Source organism: Leptosomus discolor, chromosome 2 (assembly GCF_034619465.1).
Source record: "Leptosomus discolor isolate bLepDis1 chromosome 2, bLepDis1.hap2, whole genome shotgun sequence".
NCBI classification, from domain to species: domain Eukaryota; kingdom Metazoa; phylum Chordata; class Aves; order Leptosomiformes; family Leptosomidae; genus Leptosomus; species Leptosomus discolor.
The window spans coordinates 11,188,702-11,210,603 of record NC_141392.1 but is presented as its reverse complement, the minus strand read 5'-3'; the positions used below and the strand labels follow the sequence as shown (position 1 = coordinate 11,210,603).

Here is a 21,902-nt window from a genome sequence, read left to right as displayed (position 1 = left end):
TTTCCTTGCTTTATATGCTTCTCATGTGGAAACAGATTTTTCAAGTAATGTATGTGAGACAAGTGGAAGCTGCATTCAGAGTGGGTGGTATCCATGTTCCCATCAAAAGCAAATCTGTCTGTTACCAGTGCTTTATGAAAGCTCTGGGACAGGGCAAAGCTCAGGTTCAGCAGGCCTTACTCAGACAAGGTATTCAAAATATTTTTCTAACTGATTGTCCTCTGCAATACTAGTGCTAGGTAAAATGGTCCTCCTCATGCAGAACTATTTGCTTCGAGGGAGAACTGTGAGATAAAAACATAAAGGCAGTAAGAACAGCCCAGGACCATGTGAAAGCCAGGGCAGGTCAAATTAGAATCCAGAACCTCTTGCTGTCTTTCCCAGTTCTGACCACTAAATTCCCTTCTTGCTCCTCTTCTAATGAAACAGCTGGTGAGCTAAGAATAACTGGAAGGACATTCCTCAGCTTCACAGTTATATGCTTTATACTGGTTTACCCCTAATGCCGCTGAAGTCAGCGGAGTTAAACCAACGTGAGACCAGGTCATAGCCAGAATAAACGCAAAGTAAGCTAACCCTTTGCTGATGACATACAGAAGGGCATGCTCACCTTCAGCAGATGAGGGCACAAATGGAAATAAAATAATTAGTCAGGTACCTGTAAAAGCTTATGAAAAATTGGTGCCATCACATAAGATGAAAACAAACAGGAGACTTTTAAATCACTTACAACAGGTTGTGGTCTGTTATGCTGCCCGCTTTTGCTAGCAGGGCTCACCTATGCGATACATAAGGCATGATAAGACCAAGGAAAAGGTCTAAAGTTTTAAAGATCTTCATCCTTAATAATGTGTAATGGTGAGTGGAGGCCACCATGCAGCAAGATCCAGGTACGTGTTAGGATGGTGAGATTCTGGAGTCGAAGCTGTCAGCACATCAGTTCCAGCCTGAGTTCATTCACGTGTCCTGGGCAAGTCAGTCAGCAGCAGGCAGCCAGAGCGCTGTGTGGTCATTTGAGAGCTGTTAGCTGGAGTCACCCTGGCAATGAAAGCAAATGAAAGGACCCGCTGCTTCTCCTCCTACAGAGCACATAAATGAGATAGGAGCAGGATTACTTCCAGCAGCTGCTGACTATGGCTGCTATCATAAGGATAATCATAGCTGATACTCCAGGGTGAAAACAGTCACTACAGCAATCTCTCACGTATAAGCACTGTGAACTAGCAAAGGTGTTACTGTTTACACAGTCCCAGAACAGTACCTGCAGCCTTATGCACCTAGGTAGCTAGATCTGAGTCCTGTGGAGGTTTTCAGCCCTTTATGTCTTCCTTCTGCAGAAACTGGTGGTGTTTGCTGGGAGAGGTGGAATAAAGGGCTAGAGAAACTAGTCCTTTGATGCAGTTTGACAAACTTCCTGATTCTAGAAAAGCCTAAGCATTAGGCCCTGAAATAATTTAAAACTTGGGACACTGTACAGACTGTCCAGGTTTCTGAAGCATTTTCCTTTAATGGTGTGACATTTACAGAACATGAACATTTTTGAAAGAGAACAAGGCTACATAATGGCAAGTGATAAAGGCATGAAAGCAACTGAAGCATCCTTCTTGCCTCGTGCAGCTGGTGATGGTTTTCCAGGCACTACAGGCAGAATCTTATTGACCATTGCTCTTCTGTGGGGTCTGGGAGCTCATGGCTCTCAGCTCTAGTGGGAGTACTGGGTAGTAATGAGCTTCTGGTGATTTGCGTTGTCACTAAAGGTTCTAGGCCCCAGTATGGCAGCTTAAATCAAAAGCATATTTTTCTCCCTTTTATGTCTGTCTTTGTGCCTCTGTCTCAATAGCGAGGATTTGCTCAGGCCCTGCAGAATCAGGCTCTTTAATCCATTGCCCTTATGTTAACTTTTGACGCCATGTCCTGATTGGGCTGCTGCCAGGAGTAGCCTTTTGGTAATCCCAGCTGCAACTGTTATCTGTGCCACCGCTTCTCCCTGGGGGCTAATGGAAGGGAGCAACAAGGCATGTGAGTGTGCTTGCTGTGTGAAGAAACAGATGCTGTTTTGCTCCTACTTGGGTCCCTAGTGCCTGCTTTAGATTCCATTGTGTTTAAATACAAATACAATAGTTAATAACTTTGTTCCATGCATTGTTCTTTTGAAGTGACTACATGAAGGGATTGGCTGGGTGGGGAGTTAATTCCATCTTTTGCTGTTTGTTCTGCCTTCTAAGTGCTGGGTAACTTCTCAGCATCAGAAACCTCTCACTTAGAAGTAATAACAGTTTAAACATTAGTATGCTGCTACTTGCCCCTCAGCCCAGCCTCAGTTCCCTTGGCACTGGTGGTAGCGCCTCAGGTGTGCTCTTCCAGCACAGCTAATAGCTGGACTTCAGCTTGCAGAGATGGTGTACCTCTCCTGCATGCAGCAACACATTTGCTAAATAATGGCTAAAGCTCTGCTTGGCCTTGTAGTTAATGCAGCTATTGCTCCTGCCAGTACTACCCCAGTACAGGTGAGCTCTACCACTTACGTTACAGCAGCAGCAAACCTACCTAGGTGTATTTGGTTTGCGTAGCAAGGTTTTGGTAGCAGGGGGCTACAGGGGTGGCCCTACAAGATGGACCCACTGCTGGCCAAGGCCGAGCCCATCAGCGATGGTGGTAGCACCTCTGGGGTAATGTATTTAAGAAGGGGGAAAAAAAAAAACCTGTGCAACACCAGCAGCAGTCAGAAGAGAGGAGTGAGAATATGAGAGAAACAACTCTGCAGACACCAAGGTCAGTGAAGAAAGAGGGGGAGGAGGTGCTCCAGGTGTCAGAGCAGAGATTCCTCTGAAGACCATGGTGAGGCAGGCTGTCACCCTGCAGCCTGTGGAGGTTAACGGTGGAGCAGATGTCCACCTGCAGCCCACAGAGGACCCCATGCTGGAGCAGGTGGATGCACCTGAAGGAGGCTGTGACCCTATGGGAAGCCCACGCTGGATCAGGCTTCTAGCAGGACCTGTGGACCCATGGGGAGAGGAGCCCATGCTGGAGCATGTTTGCTGGCAGGACTTGGGCTGGTGAAGAGGGCTTTAAACTAAAGTTGCTGGGAGAGGGGAGCCTCAATGCATCCCACTCCCGCCAGTCTGATGCCAATGCCAGCAATAGATGCCCAGAGCCTGGAGAGGGATCACAGATCAGCAGGAGAGAACCTGAAGGGCAGCACAAAGGAATTCCAGCCAGTGAGTTAGCTTCATTGGGGGCCCAACTTAAATGCCTCTATGCAAATGCACATAGCATGGGGAATAAACAAGAGGAGTTAGAGATGTGCACACACCTGCAGGGCTGTGATCTTATTGGCATCACAGACATGTGGTGGGATGGCTCCTATGACTGGAGTGTAGGAATGGAAGGACACAGGCTCTTCAGGAAGGACAGACAGGGGAGACAAGGAGATGTCGCCCTCTATGTCAATGACCAGCTGAAGAGAATGGAGCTCTGCCTGGGGATGGATGAGGAGCTGACCGAGAGCTTATGGGTCAGGATTAAAGGGAGGGTAGGGATAGGAGACATTATAGTTGGGGGTCTGCTACAGGCTGACTGACCAGGCCCTCTATAGGCAGATACCAGCAGTCTTATGTTCAGAAGCCCTGGTCCTCATGGAGGACTTCAATCACCCTGATACCTGTTGGAGGGACAACACATCAGGGCACAAGCAATCCAGGAGGGTCCTGGAATGCGTCAATGGTAATTTCCTTCTCCAAGTGATAGAGGAGCCAACAAGGAGAGGAGCTATGCTGGGACTTGTTCTCACCAACAAGGAGAGGCTGGTGGGGAATGTGAAGCTCAAGGGTGGCCTTGGATGCAGTGACTACGAGATTGTGGAGGTCAAGATCCTTAGGGCAGCAAGGAGGGCGCACAGCAAGCTTACCACCCTGGACTTCAGGAGAGGAGACTTTGACCTCTTCAGGGAACTGCTTGGTAGAGTACCATGGAATAAAGCCCTGGAGGGAAGAGGGTCCCAGGAAAGCTGGTCAATATTCAAGGATCACCTCCTCCAAGCTCAGGAGCGATGCATCCCAATGAAGATGAAGTCAGGCAAAAACATTAGGAGGCCTGCGTGGATGAACAAGGAGCTCCTGGACAAACTCAAACACTAAAAGGAAGCCTACAGAGGGTGGAAGGAAGCACAGGTAGCCTGGGAGGAATACAGAGCAATTGTCTGAGCAGCCAGGAATCAGGTTAGGAAAGCTAAAGCCTTGATAGAATGAAAAACTTCTATAGGTACATCAGTAATAAAAGGAAGACTAGGGAAAATGTAGGCCCTTCCTGGAAGGAAATAGGAGACTTCGTTACCCAGGATATGGAGAATGCTGAGGTACTCAACAACTTTTTTGCTTCAGTCTTCACTGCCAAGTGCCCCAGCCATACTGCCCAAGTTGCAGAAGGCAAAGGCAGGGGCTGGCAGAATGAACAACAACCCACTGTAGGAGAGGTTCAAGACCATTTAAGGTTCACAAGTTCATGGGCCTTGATTAGAAGCATCCATGGGTCCTGAGAAAACTGGCAGATGAAGTGGCTAAGCCACTATCCATCATGTTTGAGAAGTCATGGCAGTCCACTAAAGTTCCCACTGACTGGAAAAGGGGAAACATGGTCCCCACATTTAAAGAGGGGAAAAAGGAAGACCGGGGGAACTACAGGCCAGTCAGTCTCTTCTATGCCTGGCAAGATCATGGAGCAGATCCTCCTGGAAACTATGCCAGGGCACATGGGAAAATAAGGAGGTGATTGGTGACAGCCAACATGGCTTCACTAAGGGCAAATCGTGCCTAACGAATTTTGTGTCCTACAATGGGGTTACAGCATTGGTGGACGAGGGAAGAGCAACTGACGTCATCTACCTGGACTTTTGCAAAGCATTTGACACTGTCCCACATGACATCCTTGTCTCTAAGTTGAAGAGACACGGATTTGATGGATGGACTACTCAGTGGGTAAGGCAGTGGCTGGATGGTCACACTCAAAGAGTTGTGGTCAACGGTTCGATGTCTGAGTGGAGACCAGTGGCAAGTGGTGTTCCTCAGGGGTCGGTATTGGGACCAGTGCTGTTTAACCTCTTTGTCGGCAGCATAGACAGTGGGATTGAGTGCACCCTCAGCGAGTTTGCCGATGACACCAAGCTGTGTGGTGCGGTTGACACGCTGGAGGGAAGGGAGGCCATCCAGAGGGACCTGGACAGGCTGGAGAGGTGGACCTGTGTAAACCTGATGAGGTTCAGCAAGGCCAAGTGCAAGGTCCTGCACCTGGGCCAGGGCAATCCTGAGCACACAAATACAGGCTGGGCGGAAAATGGATTGAGAGCAGCCTTGAGGAGAAGGACTTGGGGGTGCTGGTGGATGAAAAGCTGGGCATGAGCCAGCAATGTGCGCTTGCAGCCCAGAAAGCAAATCACATCCTGGGCTGCATCAGAAGAAGTGTGGCCAGGAGGTTGAGGGAGGGGATTCTCCCTTTCTACTCCACTCTGGTGACACCCCACCTGCAGTACTGCATTCAGCTCTGGGGCCCTCAGCATAAGAAAGACATGGAGCTGCTTGAGCAGGTCCAGAGGAGGGCCACAAAGATGACCAGGGGGATGGAGCACCTGCCCTGTGAGGACAGGCTGAGAGAGTTGGGGTTGTTCAGCCTGAAGAAGAGAAGGCTCTGGGGAGACCTTACAGCAGCCTTCCAGTACTTAAAGGGAGCCTACAGGAAAGATGGGAAGGGACTCTTTACCAGGGAGTGTAGTGATAGGACAAGGGGTAACAGTTTCAGAAAAGAGGGCAGATTTATATGAGGAAGAAATTTTTTACTGTGAGGGTGGTGAGGCACTGGCACAGGCTGCCCAGAGAAGCTGTGGCTGCCCCCTCCCTGGCAGTGTTCAAGGCCAGGCTGGATGGGGCTTTGAGCAACCTGGTCTAGTGGAATGTGTCCCTGCCCATGGCAGGGGGGTTGGAACTAGACGATCTTTAAAGTTCCTTCAAACCTAAACCATTCTGTGATTCTATGACTTGTGACCCCGTGGGGGACCCACACTGGAGCAATCTGTTCCTGAAGGACTGCACCCTGTGGGAGGGACCCACACTGGAGTAGCTCATGAAGAACTGTAGCCATGGGAAGGACTCACGTTGGAGAAGTTCATGGAGGACTGTCTCCCATGGGAGGGACCCCACACTAGAGCAGGGGAAGAGTGTGAGGAGTCCTCCCACTGAGGAGGAAGGAGTGACAGAAATCACATATGATGAGCTGACTGCAACCCCCATTCCCTGTCCTGCTGTGCAGCTGCAGGGGAGGAGGTAGAGAAAGCAGGAGTGAAGTTGAGCCCGGGAAGAAGAGAGGAGGGGGGGGAGATGTTTTAAGATTTAGTTTTATTTCTCATTACCCTACTCTGATTTGATTGGTAGTCAACTACTTTCCCCAAGTTGAGTCTGTTTTGCCCATGACGGTAATTGCTGAGTGATCTCCCTGTCCTTATCTTGACCCACGAGTCTTCTGTTATTTTCTCTCCCCTGGCCAGCTGAGGAGGGGAGTGATACAGCGGCTTTGGTGGGCACCTGGCATCCAGCCAGGGTCAACCCACCACACCAGGTCACCTACCCTGCCCTCCTCCCTAAGGATCTCCTGCTGGTTAGAATGTGGCTCTCAGCAACAGTTTGACTCCATGTGCTGAATTTTTGCATGTAGGGTTGCTGCAGGGTCATGCCCTCCCATGAGGGTTCAGACAAGTGAGCTCTAGCCCTAGCTCTTCTGCGTGGGCAGCAGAATCCTTCCCCAGCCTAACCTGGAGGAAGCAAAGTATCCTTATTACTTGACTTCAGATGTAAGAACTGTGACTGTCATTTTAATTATGTGGTGACTAGAAGATCAAGAGAAACTGTGCCTCTTCACCTTTTGTCTCACCCTCTGCACAAGTTGGCTGCGACGGGTGAGATTTCTCAAGGTGCTCAGCACCAATTAGTTTAAAGTGGCTAATCCAATAGGACTTTTAGGTGACCAACATACTTGAGGGGTGTGCAGGGGAGAATGTTGTCAGCTGAGGTGTGTTGATGATGGCACTGTTCTTTTTCTCTCCCTCCCTCCCCTCAACCCACTCCCAATGAAGACACACAGAGCACTATGTCACTGGCATCCTGGTTCAGGTGGAATGAGCCCCCAAACCGCATTTCCCAGAGGAATCCCACAGAAATGGTGGTTGAGACGCTAATGATGGAGCTGAGCTGGCAGATCAAGCAGGCAGAGAAGCAGCAGCGAGAGCGGGAGAATGAGTATCGCAAGATCAAGACTGGGGTGGACTACGGCTGGCTGATCAGCTATCCAAAGCAGAGCTATGATATCAGCCCAGGAGAACGGCTGCAGCTGGAGGATATGTGTACCAAAATACATCCTTCCTACTGTGGGCCTGTCATACTCAGGTACAGTAAAAGATGCGATGATACAGACCTTTCCTTTCCCACTCTCCTCTTCATGATACGTGAGGAGGGAATGAGAGTTGTTAGGACCAACAGAACCAAAACTTGGCAACCTGTATCATAAGTCATGCTGGGACTATGTCTTCGTGGAAGAAGGGAAATCCGATGTTTAAGTCAGTTTACCAAGGTATCATTTCCTCCAAAATGTTACTAAATGCTATTTCTCTCCGAGACTGGCTTGAGTACTTTAGGCTCCTGAGCACCTAGAGAGCTTTATCTTGCCTGATGAACAGTTACCATTTCAGTAGTGTGGTGGCTTTTGCTTCAGTCTTTAGAATCTTACAATAATTGAGATATAAAGGGACCTCTGGAGGTATGTGCTTTAACCTCCTACACAGAGTAGGGCCAGCTTCAAAGTTAGATCAGGTTGCTCAGGGCCTTGTCCTGTCCATTGTTGAGTATCTCCGAGGGTGGAGATTCCTCAGCCTCTGAATGACCTGCTTTGCTGTTTATCCACTCTCATTGGAGCTTTCCTTCCATGATTTAAGCTGTCCAGCAGGTCTGTTGAGGCATTTGTCCCCAGTGTCCAGACTAGCCAAAAGCTGCTATTGTGTTTTTCAGCCTGTGAACCACATATTCCCAAGAGAAAGGAGGGATTGCACGCTTCTCCCTCCTCTGCCTTCCCTCCACTCTCTTGATGCGAAGTAGGATGCAGGTGGAGCCTGCAGTCGGCTTGAACAGCTAGGTGGTGCTTCTGCCTTCTGCAGCATAGATGCAGACACAGCCTCTTGGACTTGCTGTTGACCCTTTCAAGTGCTAGACTTAGGATTGCTGCTTGCCAGCTGAGTAACCTTCTGTGAAAATGCCTTCAGAAATAGATTTAAGCCTGCTGTAGCATCCAAACTGGAAGGAAGGGAGGTGACACTTTTGCGGGGGCTGTTCTAAATTAAGCTCTCTCACTTAGCACAGTGCAGTTGAGGAGTAGTGACTCTGAAGTCCACCTTAGCCAAAGCAAAGTTGTGAAATGGGCCTTTATAATCCACTTCCAACATGTTCTTTAGTTGGGATTAGAAAGAAGGCAGTCCTGGCAGGCCATATACAGTGGGGTTCTCGGCACCCTGCAGTCCCTCACTGCATATGCTGGCACCTGTTTTCCCTTGAACAAATGGATCTACAGCTCCTGAACTACAACCGTGAGAGGGCTAGAAATAGCTGGTCCCCTGTCTCAGAGTGGGGGCAGCAAAGGTTGCCATGGTGGCAGGATCAGATATTTGGGATCATTCGGTGGCCAAGTTCTCTCCAGCGAAAGTTTGCTGGGAACAGCACCTGCCTTGTATTTGTATCACTCCAAGCTATGCTGTAAACAAGTCACTAAAAACCCCTTGGGGTTCAGAGTTATTTTCACCATCCCCATGGCCACTGAGCAAGGCCTGTCTGGCAAACAGGTTATTTCCACAAGAGCAGGCTTCAGTTGCTGGAGTTGCAAGGCGCCAAGGTTCATCTCCTCCTTCAGAAAAAAAGTATTAAGCTGAGCCATATACAACTTGCTGCTGCTGCTCTGCTTTTTTCTTTTTTAAAAAAAACCCCGAACCTGAGACATCATGCAAGATGCATGATTTCAGTGCAGCTTATAGTGGTTGTTCAGGGTTCAGCATACTGCTGACAGTAGATAAACATAGTCAGCAACATTGGTCGGCTCTGTGTGGGCATAATTGAAAACGGATAAAACCATCCTCTTAAAAATCCCCTTATAAATTGCTATTATAGGCTATCATAAATCGTATCACAGTATGATTCAAGAAGTGGCATGTTTAGTTTGTTCCATAGTATGGAGTTGGCGTGGTTAGCAGAGTCACATTAAAAAAATGATGATTGTGTAACCTTTGTTGGTTCGATTCCATAATTGAGAAGTGAATGTCCTAGCCACAAAAATGGTGGAACTGGATTGGGTCAAAGGTCTGTTTGATCTGATGTGCCATCTGTATGTGAGATAGTGGCCAGTAGCATCAGCATAAGGAAAAGAGAAAAGAACAAGGCAAGCAAATACAACAGTATGGACAAGTACAATATCTTGTATATAGCCTCCAACTTGCTGTGCTTCATAACCTGGAGACTTTTGGAGCCAGAAGTGATCCTTCTGTCCATAACTGCCCTAAGTGGCTTTTTCTTTCAGTAGTTTGTTTATGTTGTTGGGTTTTGCTTTTCTTTTTTGAACATGTAAACTTCTAGCATTTGTGGCAGCTTGTGGCAGAGCTCCACATCTGAACTACAACTCTGCTGTATAAAACTGTATTTTGCTTGTCTTAAACTAATACCTACTAGTTTCATTCAATAATCCCTTTGTCTGGTGTTGGAAATGTGAACAGTTGACCCCTCTTCTTTTCTACCTTGTAAGCGAGAGCCCGGTGGTTCAGAAATCTTCATTGCTGATGTGGAAACCATGAAAAAGAACAGGGCTTGCCACGCTAGGAGCTGAAAATGTACAGGAGAAAGAAGGAGCATGCAATGTAACTAAAAGACAGCCAAAACTGGATATTCTTCTCTCAGAAAGTGAGATAACACAGAGATTTTAATAACGTCCCCAAAATTGCACAAGATGAATATAATAGGAATTCAACCAAAATCTTCATATTTGTAGTGAAGTGCTTTAATCACAAGATCATTGCACTGCTGATGTTTCCTCTTGAATACCCTGTGACTTTCTAATATGAAAGAAAAAACTTCCACCAAAAAAAAATAATCTGTGAGCTTGCATTTGGAATTAAAATGCAGAGCATGTACCTTACTGAAGCCCTTGGTACTGTCTGAAATATTAAGCTTGAGCCTTCCCTTTCCATCTTAGACATTTGAAGAGCTGAAGTCCTTTTTGATGTACTCGACACGCATGTAATATTTAAACAACACAAGTAGCATGCATCTTGCAAGACTGCAGTTTTTGTTTGTGTCATGCAAGGTCTCCTCTTTGTGAGATTCTGAGCTCAGTCAAAGCCAGAACATTTTTGTATGAGTTGTCAGAGATGTCACTTTATTCTCCAAAGGTCTAAATGATTATCCAAATTGTCCTTTTCTGTGGCTACAGTCACCTGTATTGGGAGGCAGAGTTGCTATCGATTTGTTTATTTAGAGGTGGAGGAGGCTGGAAAGGGGAGCACTTCTTACACGGGAGGGTTTTTTTCAGATCCAGTTTGCCTATTTTATATTTCAGGTCAATAGAAACTTTTTTTTTGAGTCTCTTGAAATTCTGGAAGGATTCAAGTACTCTGCAAATACCATCAGATATCTGGAGACTCTGATTCACCTCATACAAATAAAGCTATTGCATTCATGTGTAACTTAGCTTTAGGTTAGTAGGTTGGAGATCACTGACTATATTTAAAATTAAATCCTGGATTCATTTGAAGGAAGTGACAGTGATTTTGGTGAGGTCCTTAGTACCTAACTGCCATGGTCAAACTGAACAAGTAGACTAGTAGCTTGCTAATACAGAATGGTAGATTTTTGCCATCTTTATTCAGAGCTCTGATCAGAGCTAATTACGGTCTGTTTCTTTCAGTTCCAGCAAAATTGAAACAGTGGGTTTCTGTCCCTCTGGGCCCAGAGAGAAACAAACAAAAAACCCTAATATGTACATGTAAATGTGCATTTTGGTCATTTAAGATGTTATTAATACCACAGGTTAAGGACTGTAATTTTCTAAGGATTGTGTATGGCTGAAGTGGACTTCCTAGCACACTTGAATGTAAGACAAATGGATTTACTTACAATTATGAGCTTAAGTTTGAGGCGATGTGACATGAGTGTTGCAGTTAGTGCGAATGCCATAGTCCTTTGGGAGTCAAGTAGCCTTCTCTAGCAAAGCTGTTCATAGCTTTACAGTATAACCAGAATTCCTGCTCAAGGTATAGATTCAGGAGTTAGCAGCTAATTATTAGCACTAAGCACCCCATGTTTTCTTCGAATGGCTAAATCTACTTAGAGCTCCCAGTTCAGACAAGCACTCAGGAATACACTGAACTGTAACCATATTGTTTAAGTCCACGGACTTCCATTGGATTTAACAGGTCTTTAAAGTTCAGGCTGTACTTAGGAAACCTGCTGAACTGGGGACCTACAGAGTAACAGGCAGGTGACAGCGCTTTACAAAAAGTAGTGCCAGTATGAGCCAAGCACAGTCAGGTTCTTAAAATCTAATGGCCGTATAAGGAAATGGAAGGGTCACAACTTAAACAACAAATTTATTTGAACTGTGATTAAAACACCACCTGGACTGGGGAACGGGCTCGTCCCTACGTGTGCGTATTCATGCTCCCCAGGCTTCTGTGCTGGTTCAGAGTGAGTTTTGTTGACAGTCACGTCTAAGACTCTGTGACTTGCGTAATATATTACAGGTTAGCTACCAGTAGTATCGTAACTTGTTTCACAAATAAGATAGATAGATACACTTTTCTGATGAGTAAGGAAACCCTGTTGAGGGACTTCTAGATATGGTTGTACAGTTGCCTAGTTTGAAACTATTCCATGCAAAAGTGTAAGAGTGTTAACCTGTGCTAGAAGATGGGTGAGCCTCGTGCAATTTTGTGTGCTTAATTGCACTGAGCAGCTTTGTGTGGAGTTTGTTTCCCAGGATACAATCCCATATTCCTTGATTCCAGTGGGTTTACTGTTTTCATACGTTGCATGTTTTGTGCAGAGAGCAGACTGCACAACTGGCTTTCACTGATAACTGGGGAGGATGGCTTCAATTATGCGTAGGTGGCTGCAGCAAACATCATCTGTTTTCTGACACACAGACTGGTTTAGCTGGACCTCAGCCCCCGATAACCTGTCCATCCTTTCTGCTGAGAAATATTTGTGGCAGGCACACTTTTTGGACTTCATACGTGGGCCGTCCCTTACACGACCATGCCGGTACTGAAGTTAGGTGGACATTAATAAAGGGGTAAAGTTAGTTCATCCTACTGGGGGAAAGGGCCCCCTTTCCCTTCTCCATCTGAATTAATGGCTTTTCTTTGGGTGACTGGCAGACAGTCTGTTGGATTGCTTTCTCTTTGTTCCTTAGACCTGCTCAAATCCATATCAAGTAGCTTTTTTGTTGGTCCTGAAAAGTCAGAGGTAAATCTTAACAGCAAAAGCAGAATTCACAAAGCAGTTTTTGCTGCCCTAACTAAGGAGAGTGCAAACAGGCAGATAGCTGTGAAGGTGGAGAGTCATGCTGGTTTTAGAAAACTGTTTCAGCTAGATTGGTTGGGAGTGTTATTAGCAACACAGGGCCTTAGCATTAGACCTCTGTGCTCAGGGGGTAAGTTTGCCATCATACCACCACCCATCTTCCCTCTTGTTCCCAGAGCCAGTCACTGGTCCAGTAATAGCCAGACACATGCTGCTACTTGTTCTGGAGCCACAATCCAGCAGTATGACACACAACCTCTAAAACTGGAGGCAATGATGAGGCCTTTTGGGTGCACAATTGTCAATACAAAAGCAGAGGGTATACTGACATATACATAATACGACAGCATCTCTCTTTAAAATAGAGATAAAATAACGGAATGACTCATTCAGTTCACCTCTGCAATAAAAGTCCTTTGAAGGTGCTTTCCCTGGTATAATAATAGTAAGTCGCAAAGACTTGGGTTTCCATGGACTCATCTGTCTATGCTTCTGACTAGGATAAAGGAAAAAGTGTATTTATTGTGAAAACTGTTATTTTTGGCTCTTTGATAGCGCAACTGAGAAATCTCTCCTCACAAGGCAGAAAGGATGTTTGCAATGTACAGCAAATGTCTGTGAACCACTGTTATGTGCTAACCCTCAGCAAGACCTTGTCTCTTGCTCTTACAGGCTCTGCACAGTTCAGTTTAGCATCATTGTGTAAATACTTATGTACCAGTGTGAACTACAGTGCCTCAGAGGCTTTTTGCACCCAAATCTTCAAAGTTTAGAGGTTTTTTGGTGGGGGGGGTGGGTGGAAGATTAGGAATTCATCCAAAGCACCTGAAATGGTTAAGGAATGTCTTGGTGACTTTGGTAGCTTTAGTGTCAAACTCCTCTAGCTAGACCCTGAAAGGGCCTGGTGCTTCTGCTGATACCGGCGTCTCCACAGCTGTACGCGTGGTTGCCAATACTTGCTGCGGGAGAAGCACGCTGAAATATCTGGGATACAGCATGATGTTAAGATGTATGTCCAATACCAGGCCTCCACAGTATGAGTCAAAAGGCATTAAATGTACGAAGAGTCCTTTTGGTTTCTCTCGGGGCTTCTTTCTGTCCTTACTATCTTGGATACTCTTTGGTACGCCAGTAAGCAGCGCAATTCCATAGTGCGCTAAACTCCTTGTTACGTTCCTAGGGCTTATCGAAAAACCAAGAGGCAAGCTCTTATTCTATCAGCTTCTGCTGTATTAGGCTTATTTAAATACAATCCTACTGTTTTCCATCCTTGTTCAGTTCTATTGGAGAAAGATACCAAAATGCTTACAGACGTTATACACTCTAGCTTCCATTAAGCTAGTGTAAGTACAAATACCTGGATTTAATGAAGTACTAGTTTAGCTCTGTGTCTGCTTGTAGATACAATTTTTGTGTTAAAAACTAAATAGGTATTAGAAGAGTAGCTATATTACAGTCTGTCATAAATGCATACTATTACAGAACAACTAGAATATTTATATGACCAGTGTGTGAGCCTTGGGAGTGGATCCCGTGTTCTCCAGGCTGGGGACCAAATCACCCAACAAGGTGTCAGGAATGGTATGTTCCCTTCTTGGTCCAGCCAGTGACCCACTCGGTGACTTCAGGAAAACTATCCTGCTCTGCATCTCATCTTCCTCACCTGCCAAATAAACAGCAGTAACTCTTCACTTCCCTTGTATTAAGCTAGCTTAATAAATGTCAAAAACCCATTTTGAGCTCTTTGCTGAGAAGACATTGGAGTAATTCGCAGTTGTCTAATTAGATACAGCATTGTGCTGCCAATCAAGGTCTTATCAGCTGAGCCAGTCCATTATCTTTACAAAATCCATAGGAAGATGAAATACCACTTCACTGAAATTGAAATATCGAGAGACTACCAAAAATACAACAAAGGAGAGTTTTACAGGATTTTTGTTCTTTTAGTAGCCAGTGGGTAATGCCATGGGGAACAAGAATTGGGAACAGGGGATGTCTAGTGGGACTTTCCCTGGTTTATCCTCAGCTTCTGGGATATCCTCAGCAGTTCAGGGACTACTTGTGCAAGGATTTGCATTTGGACAATCACTTTTAATCAGCAGCGATGGGGACATTTTCCACAAACTTGTCTAATCATTTTGTTTCTTAAGCTATTGACAGCACTGAGTTCTGGTTTAATAGGTGCTGTGTGAAGAGAACACTTCTTTCTGTTTCAGACTTGCCACCTTGTAGCTTTGTTTGGTGCTCCCTATTATTTCTTGTGCTTATGAGAAACGGTGATTCATTGCTTCCTTACATTCTCTAGCTTGCTTGTGATTTTTAGAGACCTTGAGCATATCTTCATGGCCCCTCCCTGTTGTTGTTCCCTTCAGTCCAGGGAGTCCCATTTTGCAGGAGAGTGCAAGTTCCAAGCCTGGCACAGTGACTTGGCAGCAATCTGTAAGTTGATGTTTTTAATCAAAGCTGTGCCTTGACTGTGCTTTCAGATTCCGGCAACTCGTTGCTGAATATGAACCAGAAGTGCAGGAAGTGTCCCGGCTCTTCCGCTCTGTCCTGCAGGAAGCTGCTGAGAAGATCAAAGAGGAGGAGGAGGCCAAGAAGCTTGCCAGGCAATGGAACACAAAGAACAAAACCAGCCTCTCCTTAACAACATTTAAATCTCGGTCCAGGATTTCCCCATTCATGAGTGACATCAAGACCATCTCTGAGGATGTGGAACGGGGCACCCAGCCTACCAGGAGGGTTTGGAGCATGCCAGAATTTCGGAATGCCAAGGATTACTGACTCTATACTGAATAAGGTTTTTAGAGAGTGATCTTTCAAAATCCCAGTTAACCCTTTTTTCAGCTCTACTGTTTCTCCTTTGTTCCAGCTCCCTCTTCCTGCCTGTCTCTCTCTTGGCAGTTGTGTCCATAGTAACTGCTGCTGATGCCCACAGTGTGTGACACAATTTATAACCAAACATGCTAGCCTTTCCTTTAATTTAGTAGGTATCTGGTAACCTTAAGGGCAAGGTTCACTTACTATCTCGTTTTTATTACTGCTTTCTTGTGGAAAATGAATTAGTTTTGTGAGGCCTGTCTTCTCCCTTTCTCCCCCAGCCTGGATGTAGTTATCTATAAAAGCTTTTGGCCCAAGCTAGTGAGAGCTGCTGGCTGGACCAATCTTGCTGAAAGCAAGACAGGCACTTACATGAGTAAGGCTTGCAGGATCAGGCCTGTGAGTTAAAGCTAGTATCCGATTTGGAACTGAACTTCCTTTTCCAAATAACAACCTTCCTCAGTGCTAAAAGAAACTTCACAGGTAACCTCAGCACTGCTCTCGATCAGCTTTTTGCTGACAATTCACAATCCAACCTGAGTAGAAACAGTCCCAAGCTTTTTGAGATTAAAGACCAATATTATTCCACAGCAACCAATTTATGAATGCTCAGCTTTCTTGGGCATTTTCTCTTTTGTGCAGGCAGAACCCCCTGAACCTTGCACCTGCAGAGCAGATAGAAATGTAACAACCTGCTGTGTAGATATACAGGTGCGTACATCAGTGCTGTGCTGTGTCAAACGCTGTTCTTGGTTCTCAGTGTTCTGTGTTGCTGAGGTTAAGCGCTACACCCCACATCCCAGTACTAAGTCAGTGGGCTGAAATTAATGTTTATGGCTAAGCCTGAAGGAGTACTGAAGTACAGTATCGATGTACAGAGAAGGGTGAAGGGAATCAGCATTCATCTACAGGGCTCTGTGTACAGCCGCAATAGTTGAGATCATTTTAACACGCTGCTGCTGTGAGTGACTGAAGGGCTCTGGTAGATGAAGGTTTGTTCTCTGTCTTCTCTCACGAGTGCTCAGAAGAGAGCTTTCCAGTACCACAGGCTCTTGTCCAGGGAGTTGATACTATTACAACAGAATCTTTAGTGCAAACTGAGTAGCTTGTAGGCCAGCGTAGTTCCGCCGAGACCTTGAAGAAACAGAAAAATGCCACTGAGGAAAGGCTACTAGGCCCTTAACTCACATCTGTAGGGAGAGCTCTCACCAGCAAAGGAAAGAGAATGGCATGCTGTGAAAGTCATGGGTCCTGTAGAGAAGCCAAGGGCTGGGATGCTTTGTGGTGACCAACGGGAGATGGAAGAGAGGGATTTCCCTGTATGACTGGCTTTTGGGGAATCATCCCAGTGGGGTATAGCCTCGTGATGGACCCTGTAGCTTTGTTGTTCTTGTGTCCATTTCCAACTCTCTTTCCCTGGGGATCTTTGCAGCAGCATGTGGGTACTACAGCCACAATAAAACCCTCTGAAGCTGTGCCAACTCTGGGAAGAATTCCAGTACATGAAATTTATCCTAGAGTGGAAATGTGCAGTTTCTTCCAGAGATGGGGGAGGGCAGCATAAAACAAAGATCAAGATCAAACCCTTAAGAGCTTTCTAAGACTGTGGGATTTTTGGCTCTTCCTCTCTCCCCTCTGGGCTATCTAAGATTGAAGATAAGTCTTTCTTACTACCATCAGGCTGTAGTTTCTAGTCCCTCGGTAAACACTGCTGCCAGCAACCCTCCTAGGGACAGAAAGGAGAAGCTCACTTTTAATCAAAAACTCAGGGCTTCCAAATACAGCATCCAGTTTGGGGCAGGCTATTTCAACTCTAGGTCATTAAGGGAGAGTTTAAAGCCTTCCGACAATCAGCTTGGTGTTTTTCAGCTGTATGTCCTTGTGAAGTAATGTGATTGTGTATATGAAGTAAAAATAAAGGCTTGACACACTTAGCATAGCCTTAGCTGTCTAGAAGATGTGGGATCTCTAGCAAGGGATCACCGCAATTTGCAGAAAGAATCTTTTTTGGAAAAAAGTTAACCATATTTTTTTTATATATATTTGAAGTCACTGTATGGTACTGGAGGCTGAGATGAGTTTCTGAATTTCATGCTACAGCTCTGTAGTCATTTTATTTGCCCTCGTGTTCTGTTTGACACCTTCAGTATTGACTGTATTGATGCAATATTTGATGGACCGCTGGGAGAGACGGGACATTCTGACACACTGACATAAAGCTCTTTGTTACAGTACAGTGTCTGTAATGTGCTCACTCTTTCTTAAGGAGTATCAGGAGTAACTAACTTCCCTACACCAGTGTACAAAGCCAAGGAAATCACCTGAAGGGTGTTCACACTATCACAGCAGTCTGTGATCATACTGTGTCCTTCATTAACAACCTCCAGCTAGCAGACACCGGCAAAGGGAGGCAAATCTGACATTTGGTCAAAGCCATGTACGTTATGGAGGCCAGGCTGTGGCAGTACCTGTGACAGCTGTTTTGCCTCAACTCACCTATTTCCACAATAAAATGTAATCCAAATTTTTAAACTGTATCATTGTCCCTCTATTCTGCAAGTTAACACTGGACTCACAGCAGGATGTGATGATAAAGGGATATTCAGGTACCAAGCTGTGAGGTTTCTATTCTTACTACATGCTACCTAGTACCCTCAAAGGTACAGAAGTAGTGCCCTGTTTGCCTGTAGCCAGCTGCCTGGAGACTGACTGTGACCTTCTGCATTGTCTATGCACCGCAGGTACTGAGCAGAGCTGGGGAGGTGGTTGGGATGCACAACTGCTTCACTGTGCTTGTGGTGCTCATTTTTCTTAGGAATGCTGTAGACTGAACCATAAATGATCCTTTGGTCACAGCACGTGGCAACAACTACCCACTCATGTTTGCCTTGTCCTACTTCCACATTTGTGTGGCTAAATAAGCATTTTAGTTCAAATCAGGAGCATGCAGCTCCTGATTGTCCCCACCTACTGTGCTATGGTCCATGGCACTGGGTGGGCACAGTGGGGAAACGAGACTACTTTTAGATGAAGCTAACCCAAATGATCCATTGCAGCTGGTCTGAAGTAAACCCTCATGAAACCTGCTACTGTGAACATCAGGTCCTCACCGACAACTGTCTGACTCTACAGCTCTGCTCCTCCTGGGCTGCACTACTTGCTACCGTAGGGAAAACAAAACAAAACAAAAACCCAAACCATTTCTACACAGCCATGATGAGACTCTCTGATCTGTTCTTAGCCCCTCCTGAAAACTAGTCCAGTGTCTTAATTCTTTAAGAAGAATAAAAAATGAAACAGCAGCACAACATCATTAACAAACAAGTGAACCAAACAAGAATCATTCTAAATCCTCAATCATTCTCTCAAAACTGAGCAAGGATTTCGGTATCAGCCCAGAGAATCACTGTTGCCCCATTGCTGACAGTGTTATGCTGCACAAAGGACATCGTTACACCCAGGAAAAAGCAGTCCTAGACTTACTATACATGCTGTCAAGTAATGCCAGCAGCTCAGCTGCAGTGCTCAGCTCCACAGGGCTAACACCCTGCAGAGTCACTGCTCACCCGAGAGAGACTGTGCAGCCCTGCTTCCATGGCTTCTACAGCTGAGCCTGGCCCACAGGCTGTGGTAGCCAGCAAAGGTGTGCAGGAGGTCAGGTTCCTCACCCCTATCAGCATATAGTTCAGACAGCTATCACGCCATGGGGAATCGGAGTAAGCTTTGCAGGAAATACCTGTCTGCTGGGATAGCACTGTTTATACATTTCATCACAGAACCTCAGAAAATTAAAGCAAAGCTGAGCAACAGAAAACAATTTTTTGTATTTGTCTTTAATTAAAGATATAATCTGTCCACATCTCGCCAAACACAACAGCTGTTTCACTGCCCTGCTGCACACTGTGTGTGTATCAACGGAGGAAGGCAAGAATGGTAAAGGCACTTGATCTAAACAAATGGGTTTTCCCATCCCCTCTCTCTACAGGCTACAAATGCAGCTGCCTACTTTCCATCTTGCTACCTCTACAAACAGTTCCCAAGATTTGAGGTGATAAATAACCAGGATAAAACAACTGCAAAGGTCTGAAATTCTCTGAAGCTAAGTGGTTTACAGATACAACCTTGAATTGAAGTCCTCATCAACATGCTTCCAAGCACATCTTGCATTAACCGGTATTACCACGAAACGAGAAGATATAAGTGACAAAATGGATGTTTTGTCTCCAGATACTTTTGAGTCACTCCTGTTGATTCTGTACCTGATCCTGGGTACTAGAACACTTCAATATCAGCAGATGGCCCCAGATGGCTCAGGGCTCCCTGTGCTAAGCATAAGCATACATACATTAGACAAAAAGAAGTAATTTTTTCCCCACACAGAGTATTACTGAAGTATGGATTGTATTGCACAGCACATTCTGGAGATCAGACAGATGAGTGGTTCCAAAAGGAGACATGTGAGGTCAGAGGGTTAGTAAATCACAGCGGTCAGGATGCAACCTACAGCACAGGGCTTAAGCCACTCCTTGCCAGAAGCTGTGGACAAGCAAATCTGTGTTGGTGCTTACATTACTTCCCCAAAACATCACTATGGGCCTCTCCCAGGATGAAAACTATAGGCAGCTAGGCCTTGACTGGATGGCCAAGCCTGATATTCCTGTGTTCTGCTACACCTCCCTGATAAAGCACGTTGCACTGTAGTTTTGCCCAAAAAGCATTCTGAGAAGCACTGGACTGCATGAGTCAAAGCCCTTTCGGTTGTGCCCTGTGATAGAGGAAGAGCTGTTGAGCCTCCTTCAGTTCCACCCACCTGTGCCAGGCAGAGACATCGTAATCTCAGCGCCTGCCTTTCCTTGGTACTGCCACGCGTGCTATGGGCTGCCAGCACAAGGGGCCTCTTGTTCCCTTTGCATGATCAGACAAGCCATGTCTCCAGCTGGCTTACATCACAAAGATACTGTGCTGGCCCCGAGAGTTGGGTCTCGGGCTCAGGTCTCCCAATGCCTACCATGTATTTTCCGTGCAGTTGCTGCACAAAGGGAAAGGTCTCTGCAGGATGGGATCTTAATAGAAAGGTGAGGGAAACAGCTACAAGAAGCACAGTGAATTATGCGGCAATTTACAGTTATCTGTGTACACTGTATGCTCCATAAAACTGTAAATTCTTAGGGTGTTAGCAAGATACCCAGATTATAGCATTTCACCTCTATATTTTCGTCACAGTTACATTTTGCCTCTACCAAATCTAATCTGACCCCATAGCAGATACTGCAGAAGCATGGGAGAGCATGTGTGTTTTCTACATCAGAGTATCTACTCTCACAATGTAATTACTGTTACACCTCTTTAGTGATCACAATGCCATGTTCTCAGAGACCTCTATCAGGTCACAGTCCATGCGCAGTACCTTTTCCAACCTAATTCTCCGTAGCGTCAGGTTGCCTAAAGCAACACATTGCACCTAATTTAGTCCGAAGGCTATTGAAACAACGAGATGTGGTATAAAGCAGTGACAGTGAAATGCTCCTCAGCTATTTTTTTTCCCTCTATTCTGGCACTGGCGGCCTGAAATTATTTATGAGATGGAGAAGAGCTGGGTGCAGTTGCTGAAGAACTCGGCAGCCCCAGGTAGGGATGGTGCAAGAACACCTGGTCCTTCCAGGTCCCTACTGGCTCTCAGCAACTTGCTCCTGTTGCATTCAACCACTTAGAAGCTAAAGGCTTCCTTCTGCCTTCGGCACACAAGCACCAGCAGGAGAGACTATTGTCTGTCCACAGCACAGCCAAGAGCAAGAAATGAACAAAGACTGGATTAAATTCATTGGGCAGCAGTAACAAGTGTTCCTCATAAACAACACATAATTAGGTCTTTGCAGGATAATTATAGGGTTTCAGAATAAGAAAGTGCAAAGCCAATGTCCAAAGGTTAAAAAAAAAATAAAATAAAAATAATTCCATGACAGTCCAGCTGGACAGCAATGCCACCTGCCGGCAGATTTCCCAGCACCTATTAGCCAGGAATCACGCAGCAGCTTTCTAACCAGGCTTCTCCTGGCAAGAAGAGATCCCTACTCTTGTACTACCTTTCTCTCGCACCACTGTCACCCAGAGAACAGCTCACTAATGGAGAGCAAAGTGAACACAACTGGTGTTAGCTGTAGTGTTTAGTGCCTTATTAGAAGACAGCACCAATGGCCAGCATGCTGGTATCAGAACAGTTGTCATCTTAAACACTGTGCCTCTGTGAGCGATGTACGCTTATGAGACTGGATATTAATGATATTCTTCACACTGCTTGAAAAGGCTCAAAACATGCTGCCTTAGAGCCCTCAGCACTACGTCCTGCTCTTCCCTCAGAAAACACTATATGGTTCATACTCCTTGTGAATCACAATTTAAGACCAAAATTGAATGGGCAGGAAAAAAATACCTGTGGTCAACAGCCAAATAAGTCATGATCTCTGCACTGGACAGTATTTTTGATGATTC

At 45.7% G+C, this 21,902-nt stretch overlaps 1 protein-coding gene across 1 annotated transcript; it reads left to right on the top strand.

Annotated features, from left to right (window-relative positions):
• The first annotated feature begins 7,131 nt into the window (after positions 1-7,131).
• Positions 7,132-16,016, top strand: RD3 (RD3 regulator of GUCY2D). The gene is made up of 2 exons (XM_009950019.2): positions 7,132-7,427; positions 15,080-16,016. Exons 1-2 carry the CDS (start codon positions 7,132-7,134, stop codon positions 15,375-15,377), a joined length of 594 nt encoding a protein of 197 aa, XP_009948321.1. The 3' UTR covers positions 15,378-16,016.
• Positions 16,017-21,902: the final 5,886 nt, after the last annotated feature.

Coding starts and splice junctions, on each gene's coding strand:
- RD3 (XM_009950019.2), top strand. CDS start 7,132: ATGTCACTGGCATCCTGGTTCAGGTGGAATGAGCCCCCAAACCGCATT. Junction 7,428..15,079: donor TGTGGGCCTGTCATACTCAG/GTACAGTAAAAG, acceptor CTGTGCTTTCAG/ATTCCGGCAACTCGTTGCTG.